We start from the raw sequence: 17245 nt of genomic DNA, 5'->3' as shown, positions 1-17245 counted from the left end.
GTTTTGCTGTCACAGACTTGGGGACAGAGAGTGTCAGTGGCACCCTCAGTTCACTTCAGCAGTGCAAGCCACAAGATGGTTTTGACATGTTTGCCCAGACCAGAGGAAACTCCTTGGCTGAACAGCGAAAGACGTATGTGGGGCTCTTTTCAGTGGCTTTCTGCAGATACTAGTGGGTGAGGGGATGTTGTCCCAGCCTGGTCACATTAAAAGGAGAAGCAGCTCTTTCTTACCAGACTTAAGAATGCTAAAAACTTAAAAATATCACAGTGAGGACTTGTTAAGTGCTAAAACTGAATGAGTGCCAGCCCCCTCTCCCCTTCTCTGCCCAGGGTCATCTGTTCTGTTTGTCACAGATTGTTTTCTCTTTTCTACAGCCCTCTCAGGGCTGAGGAGAAATCCTACTTCCCTATCATGGCTGCCTCATTCAGCCCCTCCCCCCAAAGCAGGCAACCAGACCTACTGCCAGCAGACAACCTATTGAAGGAAAAACAAAAAACAAAAGACTTCAGGGCAGAGGCTTCTCCAAGCAGTTTGGGCAAGGCAAGCCATGCACAAGTGGGGGCACTGGTTCCAAAGCAGACAGCCCCTGCATCTGGAAGTAGCACCCATCCACTCAGCCCAGTAGGGGCTGGCGCTTGTAACATAAGTACTTTGCCTTCTGAAACCCCTTCCTTTGAGGACTTCCAGAACACTTTTTGACATCTTTCTCTTGAGCTTCAATATTGTTACTCAAGGCAGGAATGCTTGAAAAGTGTGGTATCCCAGGTCTTAGAGGACTGACTAAACTGGTGCCAAAATTTAGCTCTATGCCTCATCCACTAGGAGGCAGACAACAGGGGTCCTTAGCCTCTGCCCCAGGCCAAGATCACACCTGAGGCAAGCACCATGAGCTAGGAAAAGATTACAGGTCACAGCACACCTCTGCACCCACTGGGAGAGAACTCATTTGCACTGCTTTTCTTCAGGGTCACCTATGAGGATCCCCAGGCTGTTGGAGGACTCGCTTCTGCACTAGACAATCGGAAACAGAGCTCAGAAATGGTAGGTCTTCAAGCCTGTGTTTTGCCCACAGTCTCCTGGAGATAAAGATAGGCAGTTTGGTAAAGCTGGCTGGATAATTCAGCAGAAGATGGCAGAGACAGCCTAGGGAAGATACCACGGAGCACCTCTGGGTGGGGGGAGTGCACTGGTAAAACATTGATCCTCACAAGGAAAGGAAATGCTGATCTGAGCCACCTCACTACTGGCCTCTCAAAGTAGTACGGACTCCAGGGAAAGGCAGTTGAGGGTCAGAGCTTGTCTGTGAGGTGGCTTGGATAGTGTCCTCTCTCACTCTAGGCCTAGAAAAAGTCAAGCCAAGAGTCAGAAGGTTTTGAAATTTGTGTTAGCCCCAAACCACAGCCCATTCCTGTGAGCAGTCAGATCCCAGGGGAGAAGGCCATGTGCACTTGATGTTTTGCAGATTTCTCTTTTGAATCGCCCAGGAAATGTATGGGAATGCATGCCTGTCTGCCTAGCAGAGAAGAAGAGGGTTCCCAGGACCCCCTGGGCTGGAATGAAAGGGGAATGTGCCCACCCGTTCACTGGACAAGGACGGGCCCTTAGCCTCCTGTGGTCCCTGTGGAAAGGAACCTGGCATCATGGAAAGGCTTGGTCTTGAGGGCGAGGACTCCCCTTCTGAGCTGGCATGTGTACCCACTGCCTTGATCTCAGCATCCTGCCGTTGCACAGTAGTCTCTGCTCTTTCTCCCATTACTTAGACTTCTCTGCACTGAACCCAGCAAGAGAATTAGAGAGCCAGGCCAAGGGCCTGCCCGTGTACTGCCTAGTGAAGATGGGGGTGACTCCTCCCCTGGCTCACCTCAATCTGGAGCAACCTTGTTCCCCAGCAGGCTCTGCTCTCCACCCTACCATGCTAGCACGTGTCCTGCTCCGACCCAGGACATTATCAGTGCCCAGGCCTGGGTCCAAGTCCAGGAGACGTGGTCTGTTTCTCACCCGTCACCCTTTGAATGCGTGGCTTGGCCTGGCTCCCTGTTTGCAAAGGTCTTGCTGATTTCAGCAGATTTACCAATGATAGTGGGCAGATTGCTGTTCCCGTTGTTACTGGGGCAAGGACTGGCCTCAGCAAGAAAGACTGGCAGGACATGGGACAGTCATGCGTGTATCTGTGTGTGAACACATCTGCAGGCTGTCTTGACCCTTCCTAGGCCATGCTGTCCTGGAATTGAGAACAGAGCAGAGATGAGAAGATTGTAGACACACCTCTGCAAGTAAGATCCCACCTCTAGTTACAGCGTGTAGAGAAGCAGTAGAGGGCTGGCAAGATGACTCAGCAGGGAAAGACACTAATTGCCAGCCGTGTATACTGTATACTTGACTCACATCCTCAGAAGCACAAGGTGGGAAAAAGCAACTGACTCCTACAAGTTACCCTCTGACCCCCACCTGCAGAGTGGCATGCATGCACACACATGAATGTACATTGCACTTACAAAGTGAATAGGTTTTTTAAGAATTATTTGTTTTATATATGTAAGTATACTGTAGCAGTCTTCAGACACACCAGAAGAGGGCATCAGATCCCATTACAGATGGTTGTGAGCCACCGTATGGATGCTGGGAATTGAACTCAGAACCTCTGGAAGAGCAGACAGTGCTCTAAACCACTGAGCCATCTCTCCAGCCCATGAATTGTTTTGTTTTGTTTTTAATACAGGAGGTCTGTGGGTATAGCTCACTTGTCTAGTGGGTACAATGTTCTGAGATCAGCAGGAGCACCACAAACAAACAGATAAATATAAGACAGCAAGGAACGATATGCTGAACTCAGCATTCAAGTCAAGAATTTAAGAAAAAAAATACTTGGACAACTAAGATGGAGAAAAGAAAAGAAAAAAGCAGAGTGAGTTAGGAAAGGATAGTTCTCAATCCCCTCAGCCAGGCCTAGTAGCAACAACTGTAATTCCAGAGGACTGAGACAGGGGGACTGGGAAGGCCAGGTCAGCCTAGGGCACAAAAAAAAAAAAAAAAAAAAAAAAAGAAGAAGAAGAAGAAAGAAAAGAGTATTCCTATCAAGAGAATCAGACCTGGCACCCGACCTCTCATGCTGTTGAGAGGCCTCCAGGAGTTGGAGAACAGTCAGCAATAACATTTTGTTATCCAGCCTAGGGTATGGTGATTGAATTTTCCTTCTCTTTTCCAGACATGTAAGCAGGGTGTGTGCTAGGACAGGGGTGGGAAGCGTCAAACCACACATTTCCTTGTGTGACAGATGATCAAGTCTGAACAATGACTCTTCTATTTTATAATATGTGGTATGACTTTTCTTGGGGGGGGGGGCTTTTCTGTCCTTGGCCCAACAGAGAGGGAGAGGTGGGGACTCTGACCTGCAGCCCATAGACAGCTGGCTCATGACCCAAGGAATGGTGAGGAGCCAGAGCCGAGTGAGCTCGCTGCCCACCCCAGCCCCTCACTGTGCAACAGTCGGCACCTTCCTCTTGCCACCTGCCCAGTCCTTGTGACAGACAGGACACAAAGCACTCACTTGTTCTGGGTGCCAAATCCCCCTGTGTCTATGCGGACTCTCCATACAGCCCCAGACTTCCAGCTCCAGAAACACCTTCCCTGGCATTTTGCTGAGCCTATGCCCCTGGGTCTTCGTGGGCTAGGATGTTTGCAGGTGTGAGGGGGCCTTTCCCTTCTCCAGCGACTCTGGAGTTCTCGGCAGTATTCGTTTTTCCAGGATGAGTACAAGTAATCATGGCTTATGCCCGGTGGGAGGGGCCGTTATAAGAGGACTCCGCTTATGTCCAGCCAGAGAAGCTCCCTCTTGGCCTGTACCTAGGAATTTGGCAAGCCTAGGTTTGGTGGGCTTCTATCATATAGTAGCGTCTCACATATGGCCTGGAGATCTCTTACATAAATGTATAGATGATGGAAGAGAGGGAAAGGAGGATAAAGCTAGGAGAGCTTATATCACATGACAGTGCACTCTCATGTAGAGCTTTTGTGACAGAGGCTCAAGGGTCATTCCCACCTTACCCGTGCAGATGGCCCTGAGCTGGGTCCCAGGCTGTTTGCCTCAGGTTGACCACTTCACCCCAAGTACAGAATCAAATCTCTGCGTACATGTGCTGGGGTGGAGCAGGTGAGGATACAAAGAAATAAGCTGGTGACAGAAGTAGGCATGTGGACCTCTGTCCTCTGGACAAATGTGGTGAGTCAGATATAGATCTAGGCCTTGGTGTCAGGCCAGGAGGGACCCAGGTGGGCGAGTGTCTCATGTAGGACTTTAAAGTGACTTGCAGCACAGAGGCCACCTGCCTAAGAAAGGATTAGGCCACCAGTACTCTAGTTCAGTGGTGCCTGCGCTCTCCCACTCCCACAGCAGCACAAATTCACCCTGAGTAAGAAAGTGGTTGTTTCTTTGACTGAAGGGCTATTCCTGCAAGTGTGGTCAGGCTAGGCCCTGGCCCACAGCAGGCTTCTTAAAACTGTATCTCAATTGTTCAAATTGAAAAGATCTAGCTGTGTGCCCTTGTGCCTGTTAGCCCTGCAAAAAAGGATACTGTCCTGAAAACTACCTGATGTGACCTGGGCAGCTGGTGATGGTGCCTGTCTTTGTCCACACAAGCTGTCTCTACCCTTCCCTTCCCATATAGAGCCCCAGTCTTCAACTTCCCAGAAACAAGCCCAACTAACAGCTAACTTAGTGTCTCACCTTCCTACAGTTTAAAACAATGTGTGTTAATTGCTTTGCTTTGTCTCCTGTAGTATAGAAATCCTACCTTCTCAAACCTCTCAAGTACAGATTCTTCATATGGAAACTGTGTATGTTGAGTGAGACCACGAGCTTTAGACTGCCCCTCCTTGGGTTGGGTGGAGTCAGAGTTTCATGGCTCCTCTAGAGATAGCTTGGAATACAGACTTGCACCACTGGGCAGGCAGGTGTCCTTTTATGCTTGGAGCTGGGAACAACTGCGGAAGAGTTCTGTCCTCTCCTGGAACTTCAGGTATGAGGGGAGCTTGCACAGTTAGGTCATTACACCAGGTGTGTTGGCAGGTGAAGATAGGCAAGATCTGGCTTGAGCCCAGAGTCAGTGGCCTTCCCTTTCCTCCCTTCCTAGCCTTTGAATCTTTTTTGATACTTCTGGCTGGTGATCACTTAGAATCATCTCCCACTTCCAGGGTACAAGCAGGGAAATCCAGAGCATGAAAGCTGGTATGGTAAAGCATGCCTCTGGTCTCAGCACTGGGCAGACTGGCTCATGATGTGAGCCAGCCTGGGCTACATAGAGACCAGTCTAAGCTGAATAATGGGACCTTGTTATATACACACTCACACAAGTCGAAATAACCACGACAACAACAACAACAATAATGATGTCAAAGCAAGAACAGAAGTAGAAGACTACTCCCCCACACTCATTCATGGTCCTATGTTGCTCCCGAACACCAAAGGGGCAGAGCAAGGAAGAACAGCAACAGTGGGTTCTAAAGGGTGGTGAAGAGATGGCTCAACAGCTAAAAGCACATACTGCTCCTGTGGAGAACCCAAGTTCAGTATCCAGCATCCACATCGGGCCACTCACAATGCTCTATAACCACAGCTGCAGAGAACCTGATGCCCTCTTCTGGCCTCCATGAGCACGTGCACTTATATGAACATAGCCCCACATAGACAGACAGACAGGCAGGCAGGCACACAATTAAAAATAAAAACAATAATGAAAACCTACTGTTGTGAGAGGCTAACACTAGGTATCCCCACTCTATAACCTGGCAGACACCCAGACATAGCAAACCAAAGGGAAAAAACAAAATTAAACAAACAAGCAAAACAAACAAACAAACAAACCAAAAAAACAATAAAACCCAAAAAAGTCAGAAAACCAAAAACTGGCTGGATCCAGTGGCAGCACCTCCCCCTCCTCTGTTCCTAAGGTGGAGTGGCCCTGCCTGAAGCTCCTGGCTTCGACCCACCACCCAGAACCTAACCTGCCACTCTGGCATCAGAGATGCTTGAATCTCTTTGGACTCCATAAGATGGGCTGGGTGGTGTTACCAGGGTGGCTGCCATGTTCACTTGGGCCAGCATTTGGCCTTGGTCTCTATGAGAGGGTGTTCTGGGTGGAGTCCTTTCTTTTCACCTCCTCTTGTCTTTCTCCCTCATCATTCTTCAACCTCCTCTAACAGCCTGCAGCATGGACCAGGGTCCAAGAAAATCATGGTATATGAGAACCACAGCTTCCTAGGGTCTGCTGGATGAGCCTCTCATGCAACAGATACGATGCTAAGACACCCAAGAGCCTGGTGACTTCTCAAAGCCACAGGGCAGAGCCACACTAAGACTCCAGCCATGCTCCTCCCTCCCTCTATCAGCTGGGCTGGGGTGCTTCTCCCTTGCCCTGGGCCTCCACAGGCTGTATTTTCTAGTGAGTGTACTGTTGAGTCTGGGTCTGGGTGTACCTCTGTGGTACGAGGGCTGTTCTGCCTGCTTCCCAGAGCAGGTGCCCAGCTCTGCTGTGTCAGTCCTCTCTCTGCCTTCTGTTAGCCTAGCTGATAAACAGCACCTACCTCCTCAGAACATGCCCTGAGGCCCAAGAGACCTAGTTCCAGTGACCAGACTCCCTGGAGTTTCTACATTAGAACACCAAAACAGAAACCTGGAAGATGAGGGATCCTGAATCTGGAGTGACACCCAGTTCACAGAGGAGGAAATGGAGGCCAAGCTTGGGCCAACTCCTCCACCTCTACCCATACAGCTGAGGCCTCCAAGACAGGAGAGGCTGGCTCTCTGTATCGAGGAAATGGTTCAAAGAGCAACGATTTGACCCCAGCCTGCCGCTGGGCACTGTGGTCCAGAAGGAGCCCAGCTCCATTGTCGGCTCACTGTGCGGCCATTGCCTAGTCTCTCTACTTTTTTTTTTTTTTTTTAAGATTTGGTTTTTTGTTTGTTTGTTTGTTTTGTTTTGTTTTGTTTCATGTATATGAGTACACTTTAGCAGTCTTCAGAGGGACCAGAAGAGGGCATCCGATCCCATTACAGATGGTTGTGAGTCACCATGTGGTTGCTGGGAATTGAACTCAGGACCTCTGGAAGAGCAGTCAGTGCTCTTAACCACTGAGCCATCTCTCCAGAGCCGCCTCTCTACCTTTTAACAATAAAAACAATTATAAGAAAAACCTGAGGGGGTTGGGGATTTGGCTCAGTGGTAGAGCGCTTGCCTAGCAACCGCAAGGCCCTGGGTTCAGTCCCCAGCTCCGAAAAAAAGAAAAAAAAAAAAAAGAAAAAAGAAAAACCTGAATGTGACTCTTTAGAGCTAGCAACACAGTGAAAGTGTCCAGCTCTTCTGCAGGAGATCTTATGTTCCGTCCCAACACCAAAGAAAGCTTGCAGATATGGTGTCCCAGCTTCTCCTAGGTGGACAGAGATGGATATGGCAAAGGGACCCACATGCTCTCCCGTCATAGCTGGCATTTCTTGTTGGAGAAGTTGTTGACTGTGCTGCGGATTAGACCTGGCACATGTCCTCTGCAAGTCACATATTGTGGTTTATAGATAGCAAGAACATGAAGACAGCACATCCTGTTCCAGGACTGTGTCAAGGTAGAAAGCCCCTCTCACCCCACCCACCCTGCGGTCCTCAGATAGCAGATTGCACCCACTGTGTCCTAATGTTCTCTGAGGGGAAGGCAGGCATCCGCCATGGGCACTGCAGGCACAGCTATTGAGCATCCTTGCTCTCACCCCAAGTAATCATCTGCTTTGTCACCAGGACCTGTGTCATGGTGTAGGAGCTCCCTGAAATATCCAGTTCAAGAGTTTGAAGTGTCTGGGGGTTAAATTGGCAGCACAGAGAGACATTGTCATGTGATTTGTGAGCCATTCTGAAAATGCTTGTGCTTGCCCACAGCAGGGCGAAGCTTGGGCATAGAGCATGCTCTCAGAACAGGGGTCACAACTGCTGAGGGGTACTGCAAGCCTCTGCTCAGCACGCACAGGGGCCACACCTTTTGGCCACAGATTTCAACCTGCAAAGCAGGAGCTGGCAGTATGAGCTCTTTGTCCTCTTCCTTTTCAGGCTGGAGTTTGGGATTGTTTTTGTTGTCCTTAAGAATTCCTTACACTGAATCTTCTTATTGCCTGTTTAAAGTTTATTCGACCCTAGATTTGGACATTAGAATGTCGCCAGCTGTGGACATGGCACCATCTTTCCTTCCTTTTCCTTCTTCTAGAAATACTGAGCTAATAATAAGCAAGGCTCCCAGGTGAGGCACCTCTCAGTCAGGGGGTAGGTACAGAGGTGGTTGCCCTGACTAAGGGCCATCACTTCATTGTCTAGGCTGGGAGACAACATTTTAACATGGTTCTGGAGGTCTAGAGGCCTTCACTTACTATCCTGTTGTATCTGATAGCAGCTCAAGTGGTTTTAGTTGCATGTGTTCTCCAGAATCTCTGCTCTGGGGCCCTTGGCTCAGGCCAAGGCATGACCCTTTCTCCCATAGCCAGGTTTGAGGGGGATCTTGCCACACCCTAGGTATTCGCTCTCAGCTCACAGTGGACTACTTCTCTCAACCACTGAAGCTTAGACAGGAGAAAGGCTGAGGCTAAAGGAAGCTAAGGTGTTTGAGGCTATTCAGTGGTATTTTTTCCTCAAAGGAGAGAAAGAAGACTAAAGTGCTCTGTCCTTTCTTGTCATCAAAGCCCTCATTTTAGCTGCGTTCCCCTTAGAGGTAGAGTGAGCCTGCTTTATAGAAGGGAGCACGTGCCTCTGGCTCCTTCTCCAACTCACAAAGCCACCTCATGGAGCAAACAGGGCCCAGGGCTGGGTTGCCTGGCCCTCCCAAGAACCCTGCAACCTGCCTAGGCAGGTTGCTACCCTGGCTCCCCTCTATTCCCCTTGGCCTAAAAGCCTCTTGGCTAGGGTGGTCTTTACTGAGGGCAGCTGATTCTCCTGTCATGGCTGCCACATGACTAGTCCTTTCTGAGATTAGAAGGTGTCTGCAGCCCTGGCCTGAAAAGGCAAACACGCATAAGCAAAAAGTTCTCCATATCAAGAACACGTACTTTCTGCCACTACCCTTGCCGGCATCCCCTGCTTTTTACCACCTCATTGCTCTCCTCGCCCGCCATTTCACACATAGCTGCCTGTGCTGCCTGTGCGTGCCATGTAGTTGTTTTGCTCTGTGTACATTTTAGTTTTGTTTGGGGGTTACTTTTGACGATTTACTTTGTTCTGGTGTTCTGTCTTCCTTCACCTGGCTGTGTGGGGGCTGCCTGACCCCGCTGCTTGCCGCCTCTACCTTCATAGATTCCCGTTGCGCAGCCCTCTGTCATGGACGACATTGAGGTGTGGCTCAGGACAGACCTGGTGAGACTTGACTTTTACATTTGGTGTGGGGTGTGGCAAGGCAGGAGTTCTTCTGAGGAAGGCCTTGGGGCTTGTGGCAGGGGCTCTACCTCCACAGTGGTGGGTTGGAGGAGGGAGGCGAAGGCAGCTCAGCAAAGCTCACCTTCCTTTCCTTCACATGGAGCCTGGTGGTGCTGGCTCTGGGCACAGCCTCTCAGCCACACAGCTCTGTACAGATGTGGGCAGGTCCCTTCAATGTCTCACACTTGTGGGCAGTGGAGAGCCCAGCTCTAACCACTTGTAACACACACTGAATCCTCTCCAGTTTCTCTTAAATGGCAGAGGCATGTGTTTCAGTGGTTCTGCTTGGTTCTTTTTTGTTTCATGCTGCTTTTTGTTTTGAGGGAGGAGGATATTTTTGTGTTTTGGTTTTTGTTTCCTTTCTCTTCTTCCCCCTAGTTGGGGATTGCAGTCATGGCGTTGTGCATGCGAGGGGAATGCTGCACCCCAACCCTCATTTCTCTTTTTTTTCTCCCCCACCCCCAAGTGAGTTAGGTGCTTGGATTTAAGTTCACCACCATCCCCATTCCCACCGCTTTCTCATATTTGTTTACAAGCTCTGCCCCAAATGAATGTCTGTCCACCTTCTGGGATGGAGAGAAGACCAAGTGTCTGAAGATGGCCTCAAGCCAGTTCCCTGCTCCTTACAGAGCATTTCATCACAGCAGCTGGAGTATAGGGGATTCTGTGGTGGCTACAGGCTTCCTGTGACAACTCCCACAGGACATAGGCAGCAAGCTGTAGTCAGGGGGAAACACAGCCTTTTCCCCAGGGGCCAGGCCTTCTAAAGATGCTGCCCCAGGAGGCGGCCACCTGGGTGTCAGGGAAGGTTGAAAGTTTCCATGAAATCTAGGAGTGCCTAGAAAGAAATATGTCCCTTACCAAGGCAGGAACAGAAAGTCTCAGGGTCCTCACCCAGACTAGACACAGTGTCACACACACCTCTAAGCCCAACACTTGGGAAATGGAGGCAGAAGAGTCAGAACTGTAAGGCCAACTTTAGTTACTCAGTCTGTTCAAGGCCAACCTGGGCACCATGAGACCCTAAAGAGACAAGATTTAGAAAGGATTTGTCAGCAAGACTCTCACCAAGGCAGTGATATATCAGAAGAAGCCCAGGCAGCTCAGCCCTGGCTGCTGGTGAGGCCTGTATATAAATAAGCTCCTCTCTGTTTGTTCCAGTGTGATCCACATAAGTGTGTAGAGGTGCGCAGGACCTCCATGGCCTCTTAGGCAGCAAGAATAGGAGCTTGGGTCCAGGGGAAGGTGGGTCCAGCTCCTTGGAGGCTGTGGGCGTGTGACTAGATGGCAGCTTCTCTGGCTTTCACTGCTGGAGTCAGACATAAGCCATACAGGCCCCAAGCAGCTTCTAGTTATTGGTGTGCAGAGCCTCTTTCCAGAATCCCTATGCTGGCAGCATTGATGTGTCTCAGCCTCATGTAACCATGGCGTCTGTCCTCAGAACCTGGTGTTGATGGATGCAGGACAGGTAGGAGCCTGCACCAATTTTGGAATTTTTTTTTTTTTTTTTGGTTCTTTTTTTTTCGGAGCTGGGGACCGAACCCAGGGCCTTGCGCTTCCTAGGTAAGCGCTCTACCACTGAGCTAAATCCCCAGCCTGGAATTTTTTTATTGTCCTTCTAGGAGATCAAAACCTAGAATCTTTTTTGTCGTTTTGCTCTTAAAAAAAGAAAGAAAGAAAAACTTTTTTTTTTCTTCAAGATTACTCTCCACCTCTCTAATAGGAAGAAGAGAACTCTGGAAGCAGGAAAAGTCGCACTTCACTTGGGTAGCGATGGGTGGGCAGAGGTGGGGAGTGGGCAGGACAGGGATGAACCCTAATGCCATTCTTTTCTCCATCCACAGAAGGGTGACGACCTAGAAGAGGGTGTCACGAGTGAAGGTAGGCCTGGCCAGTGGTCTTACAGTCCTTCTGCTCTCTCATTCCCAACTCTCACTCAGGACTGCACAGGGGCTGGCCCCATACTCTGAACTGCTCGAGCCATGCGAGGCTGGGCCCGAGCCCTAGTCTTCATGGGGACTGAATCGCCCCACACAGTGCAGGGCCTTTTGGGCATCTGGGCCTCAGTTGATGGCTAGGTGGGAACATGGGCCTAGTTCTCCACCAAGGCTCCTGGCCTCTTCCCAGCTGACCTTACCTCCTTTCCGTCTTCCTTCTACACCTCATCCCATGCGTCCCCTCCCCTGGATTCTTCCAGACCCTGTGGCAAAGGCCAGGCTAAGGACCTACCATTGTCCTAAGTGGTTGCCTTCTGCAGCCTTTCTCAGGCCTCATCCTTGGGTCAGTGAGCGTGGGTCTGTGGTGTCTAAGCAGGTGCAGGTCCATTTCTCAGCCCTGCCCTGTGTGATCTGGGAGCTAGAGCTCTGGGCTCCTGAAGGGGTGGGTACTCTGCATACTTTTTCTAGAGCCTTTCTATGAAGGGACCGAGGGCTGCTGGTCCTTTCCTCATCTTTAGGGCCACAGCAGTATGTAGGGTCCTCCCTTCTCTCACCTCTAATCCAGCTTTCCCCTATTGTGTGTGCAGAATCAGGAATAGGCTGGTCCAGACTGAGAGAGCTCAGAATAACTAGGATCTAGCTGGTTGCTCTCCTGCCGGCATCCCTCTCATCCCTACTGTACACACACGTCCTGCCAGAGGGTCCTGCACACATGTACCCCCTGCCAGAGCACAGCCAGGCCAGGGTTGTACTGGCTGGAGCTGGAGACCAGGGTGTGGGGCTCCAGCTAAGCGACCCCATCAAGCCTGGCCCTCAATTTGGTTTGTATTGCAGAGTTTGATAAGTTCCTGGAAGAAAGAGCCAAAGCTGCAGAAACAGTTCCAGACCTGCCCTCACCCCCAACAGAGGCCCCTGCACCAGCCTCAAACACTTCAAACCGGAAGAAGCCAGAGCGGTCTGAGGATGCGCTCTTTGCTCTGTGAGCTGTCCTGTGGTCTGCCGCGCCCTGGCAGGTCACTGCTGACTCTCCCAGTGGACACTGGGCACTGGCCACTCCCCCAGCCTGCATACCTGTATCTCCATGGAAATGCCACTGTGTTTGCACCCAGGCCACCCTGGTCAGGAGCAACTTTGCCACCTTCTCTCTGGGTGGCAACTGCAGCACTGACCAGAGGTCCTGTCCTCCCTCCCCCCGAGGGCCCTCGTGGCCTTCGGTCTTCCCAGAAAGAACCAGTGGCACAGCGCCAGGCAGGGTAGCCCCTTGACACTTTCTGGTCAGAACTCCTGAACTGACCCTCTCATCTCCCCTTCCTGCTTCTGCCTAGCTCCATGGCTTCCTTCAGGTGAGACACTGCTCCACTGGACCCCCTTCTTCCATCAAGGATTCTGAGAAAGCAGGGCTCAAGCGTTTGTAACTACAGACTTGGTTTCTCTCCTTGAACTGTGTGGTACCTGTGGCACTTAGTGTGTCTGTACTTGAGTGGGTTCTGTGGTTACTACCTTGAAGGGCCCTCATGTCCCTGGCCCCTTCTCCATCAGTCGACTGCCAGGCCTGGGACCAAGACAGGGACCTGTGGCTCTTGGTGTGACAGCAGCTGTGAGGGCAGCATGTGCCCCGCAGATGGTAGACGGCTTACTCCAGGCACGGCATGCACACTCACATTCATACCCGGCCCTGGTGTCTACAGAGGGTTATTTGCTAAAGCAACATGACTTTAATGCATCCCATGACTAGACTTGGTCTTCAACAGCCTCCGCAAGCTATCTCTAGGCCCAGAAGAAGGTAGCTATGGGCTGTGCCTGGAGGTTCCAGATGACCAGGAGCCATACTCCAGTCCTCTCCTCTCCCTGACATGGCCTCAGCCTTCATGGCTGTCCCCACCTCACATATCTCTAGCCACCAATTCATTCTGAAGCTTGCTAACAGCCTCAGTCTGAGCAAATGAGAGCTGGCAATGCCCGGCGGGTCTGGCAAGGCCTTATCTGGCAGGACCTACGGAGGATGTCATTCAGGCTTGCAAAGGCATCCAGGAAGCCCCTCCTGCAGGGAGCTCAGTTGACCTGCTGAATGCCCAGACCTCTCTGAGCATCTGTCTCACCTCCACCCTCCATTCAGGACCCTTGGCCAACCAGAACTTCTCTCAGTGTTTCTCAAGGGCAGAGCCCTCAAAGGCTGGCCTGGCTGCTAAGGCTTCTGACGGCTTGTCACATCAGAGGCGGCCAGGGAGCTCAGTGTACCTGAAAGCTTGGCCTTTGGCACAGTTCTAGAAGGGTTGTCTGTGAGAGTCAGCTATACACAGCCTACAAGAGTTGGACATGTAGGAAATAGCAACCAGGCCAGCATCTCTGAATTAAGAGGCTGCCCCTGTTTATGGATGACATAGAAAGGGAGATAGGCTTCCATCAGGGAGAGAGCCTGATGGGGGTCCCCAACAAGGCTGTTCCTAGTACCAGTGTCCAGAGCTGTCCTCTGACCTCCTGACTCCAGCTGCTGGGTCTGACTGAAGCTGGGCTGCTGTGGGGGCAGCAGGTACTCAAGGACTCCCACCAGCCATCAAGAGGCTACCTCTCTGGCTGGGACCAGCCCAGCTAGTGGCTTGGTTTGTGTTCTTCACATCATGTCTAGAGGTAGTCTGCCTTATCTGTGGGCTGAAGTGACATGTGCCTGAGGCCTTTACCAGAAGCAAGACTGGGCCTGGGGGTCTGAGGGGCCTGAGGGAGGTTCACCTCTTGTGAGCTGTCCTGTCCTGAGGACTCTTTCCTGCCTCTTCCCCACCATCTGTGGGTAAAGTCCTTAGAAGCTGGGCCCTCTCAAGCCAGCAGTCTCTACAAGTGTTAGAAATCACAGATAGAGTGTGTACTTAATTACACTAAATTATCGCCGGGACTCCTCATAAGCACTAATTACACCTGATTATAGGTTAAAATATTTATTTTGTCAAAATATTTTCTTGAGGATGTATTTAACCTTTTTTTGTTCATTGTGTGCTGAAGTGTGAAGACTGCTTCTTCCTACCTTTTTGGCCATCAGGCAGCAGCGAAGGAGCGTCTCCGGGTGCCCTAGAGTGACCTCTGCCCAGGTACTAAGAAGGCAGACTGGAGTTGGGCCGAGAGTCACCAACTCATTTATCTGTGCACGGGACATGGGGGCTTGGAGCCAAAAGGGCTTCTTGGTAGCTGTGGCCCCGGCCAGCTTCCACTTACTCTGTCAGCCCCTCAGTGTGAGAGACTGTGACTTGGCTCGTTACCCTCGTCCTACCCACCTAGCCCACGCTGTCTGCCACTACACTGCTCAGCCAGGAAAGTGGTGGCTGGACCCTCCGTGGCCCAGGGCAGTGAGCTCCTTTGTTCCACCACAAAGCTCCCCTTTCCACTGTCCTCTGGCTGATGGCCTCTCAGATGGCGCAGGATAGGTACTCTGGGGACCAGGTGGTCCTAGGTGGCTGGGAGGGCAGAGTGGGGCTTTTGTTCCTGCCTGGCCAGTCTGCAGCCTCCCTGTGTTCTGCTGTAGGGATGCCTGGGTCTCCCTGTGTGCTCAGCCACACAGGAGGCCAATAGGGGAGCATGTCTCCACTTGGAGATCCTCCCTTTGTGGCCATCTGGAACCTGCTTAGCCCAGTGCGCATCCCCAGCCCTTCACGTTCATGGGGTCTAAGCTAGGCTTCCCCTAGCTCCCAAGAATAACTGTCAATCCTCTGTCCTGACTGCTCCCTCCTGCCACACTCATGCCCTCAGGCTCTCTGGGAGAGCTGGGTAGTTTCTTCCTAAAGTTTGCACTTCCTTTGTGAGGATCTGAGGATCTTTGGAGCTGCTGAAAAGATGGTGTTGAGTTTGTTATTCTGTTGTCTCACGAGTCAGATTCTTGTCCCTGTCCTGTTTCTGTGGGTAGAGCTGCTTCTGGAGGGTGGCTCAGAGTGACAACTATTGTGTCTCCCTACCCCACTGGTTCTGCTTCCAAACACTGTCTCTAATTTGTGTTCTTGCATGTAAAGTACTCCACAATAAATAGTTGAACCAGCCCTTCTGTGTGATATCTAATTGGCCTGACCATCCAAAGGGCCTGGAGGTTGGCCCACCTGACTCCTTTTTTTTTAAAAAAAATTTTTAATTTTTAAAATTCTGTGTTTATGTGTGTTGTCTGAGTGTAGATCTGTGCACTTACTAGTTCAGGTGCCTACAGAAGCTAGGAGAAGGCACTGGATTCCCTGGAGCTGAAGTTGGAAGGTGGTTGTAAGCCTCTGTATGGGCCCTGAGAACTTAACTCCAGCTCTCTGTAAAAACAGTGTGTTCTTTAACCAGTGAGACATCTCTCTAGCTCCCATCTGCCTTTTGATTTTATTTCATGTTTTGAGATCGGGTCCTACTATGTAGTCCTGACTGGCCTGTAACACACCAGTTAGCCCAGGCTGGCCTCTAGCCCAGAGATCCTCTAGCCTCTGCTTCCCAAGGTCTGGGCCACAGGCCAGCACCACATGCCACAATTAAGAGGCCTTCATGGAGGGAGCAGTTGCAGATTGCCCTCCTTAGTTCCTGGAGGAAACTCCAGCAGACCAGCAGACTTTGGGGAAGGGGCAGGTATACATCTACTCTGGCCACCTAAGAGCCACAGGACTGAGTATAATGGATTTTCCTCTGACTCTGACATGGCAAGACCATGTGCCCTGGCTCAGAGCAAGTAGGCCTGAGGCAATCAAACCCCTCACCTGGGTTTCTGCCAAAAAAGCACCAGAATCTTCTATAAAGCCATGCCAAATCTCAGCTCCCAGAAGAATTGGCCCCTCTCGCCAGCTTTGTTCTTTAAAATCTATAGTCCACACCACAGATACAGGTTAAAAACTTTAAATGTTCATTTGGATGGTTTCCATCAAGAATTAGAGGGTTGTGTGGCCATCACAGTTTTAGAATCTCCTTGTCACCCCAAAGCAGCCTATCTCTGCCCCTCCCTACCTCCTCACCTTCTGTGAGGATCCTATGCCAGTCCAGGAGGCTGCCCTAAGGCACTCTTTTGATGTATTGTCCTTTAGAAAGTGGCCTCAGTCAGCCCTGAGCAAAGAGACCAAGTGGAGAGACACGAGTAAGTGGATCCAGTACCTGTGCCTATGTCTTCTTTAACTTGAGGACTTGAAGCCCTTCAGACCCTTCACCTCTCGGATTTGAGGATGGAACTCAAGTGTAATAAATGTACCAAACTTGTCTCTGGCTAACGTCTGCCAGCTTGTCCTGGAAAAGTTGGGGCTAGGAAAAGCCACAGACTTGCTTTTGGACACAGAGATTAAAATACCTGTCACTTAGACCCAGATCCCAGTCTGCTAGATGTGCAGCTGATGAAAGGCCCAGGAGGCACAGGCTGATAGGGGTCCCTCCAGTCGCTAACCCCCGGCATTCAGCACCCTAAGACCCACTGTCACCCCAAGATTCAGGAGCTGAGGCTCTGACTCTGACCAGGTGGAGTGAATCACAAGCCCTCAACAGGAAAAAAGAGGAGAGTACCTTTACCATACACTGGCTCACAACCCAGATCCTGCTGAGCACACAACATGGTTTGAGTGCATTCTGTGCCCCAGCTCTGTGCTAGGCACCGTGGCATTGAAGGATCCAGAAGTCGATCTCTACCCCATGAAGAGCAGGTGGGCGGAGGCTGTCCTGGGCTCACAAGGCCCAAGTGCACTTTTCCTTAGTGTTCCTCATGCCTGTGCCTGGCTAGTGCTCAGCCTCTGCCCTTAGGGAACGTGAAGCCTTCTTCAATTCCCAGAACCAAGGCCCCTCCTCTGCTGAGTGCTAGAGAACTCCTGTGGCCTGCAGGGAGGAAGGCTCTGGCACTGTTAGGGTAGGCTGGCCAGACCAGGAGGGAGGGCAGGACGGTCATGG

The 17245-nt window shown here is 51.0% G+C and overlaps 1 protein-coding gene across 7 annotated transcripts in view; it reads left to right on the top strand.

Moving 5' to 3' along the window:
- Tom1l2 (target of myb1 like 2 membrane trafficking protein) overlaps nt 1-15396 on the top strand; it is a 121981-nt gene extending 106585 nt beyond the window's left edge. For 3 of the 7 annotated variants that reach the window (XM_006246506.5, XM_008767835.4, XM_063269332.1), the window contains exons 11-16: nt 16-133; nt 969-1044; nt 3369-3431; nt 9321-9380; nt 11285-11321; nt 12212-15396. In XM_006246506.5, the coding sequence (XP_006246568.1) occupies nt 16-133; nt 969-1044; nt 3369-3431; nt 9321-9380; nt 11285-11321; nt 12212-12360 (503 nt within the window). In that variant the 3' untranslated portion in view covers nt 12361-15396. The remainder of the gene's footprint in view (nt 1-15; nt 134-968; nt 1045-3368; nt 3432-9320; nt 9381-11284; nt 11322-12211) is intronic. The other 4 variants (NM_001399549.1, NM_001399550.1, XM_006246508.5 and 1 more) reach the window with 2 other exon arrangements.
- Nucleotides 15397-17245: the final 1849 nt, after the last annotated feature.

This window comes from Rattus norvegicus, chromosome 10, assembly GCF_036323735.1.
Source record: "Rattus norvegicus strain BN/NHsdMcwi chromosome 10, GRCr8, whole genome shotgun sequence".
NCBI classification, from domain to species: domain Eukaryota; kingdom Metazoa; phylum Chordata; class Mammalia; order Rodentia; family Muridae; genus Rattus; species Rattus norvegicus.
The sequence above is the reverse complement of the archived record's forward strand: the minus strand, read 5'-3'. Positions and strand labels throughout refer to the sequence as shown.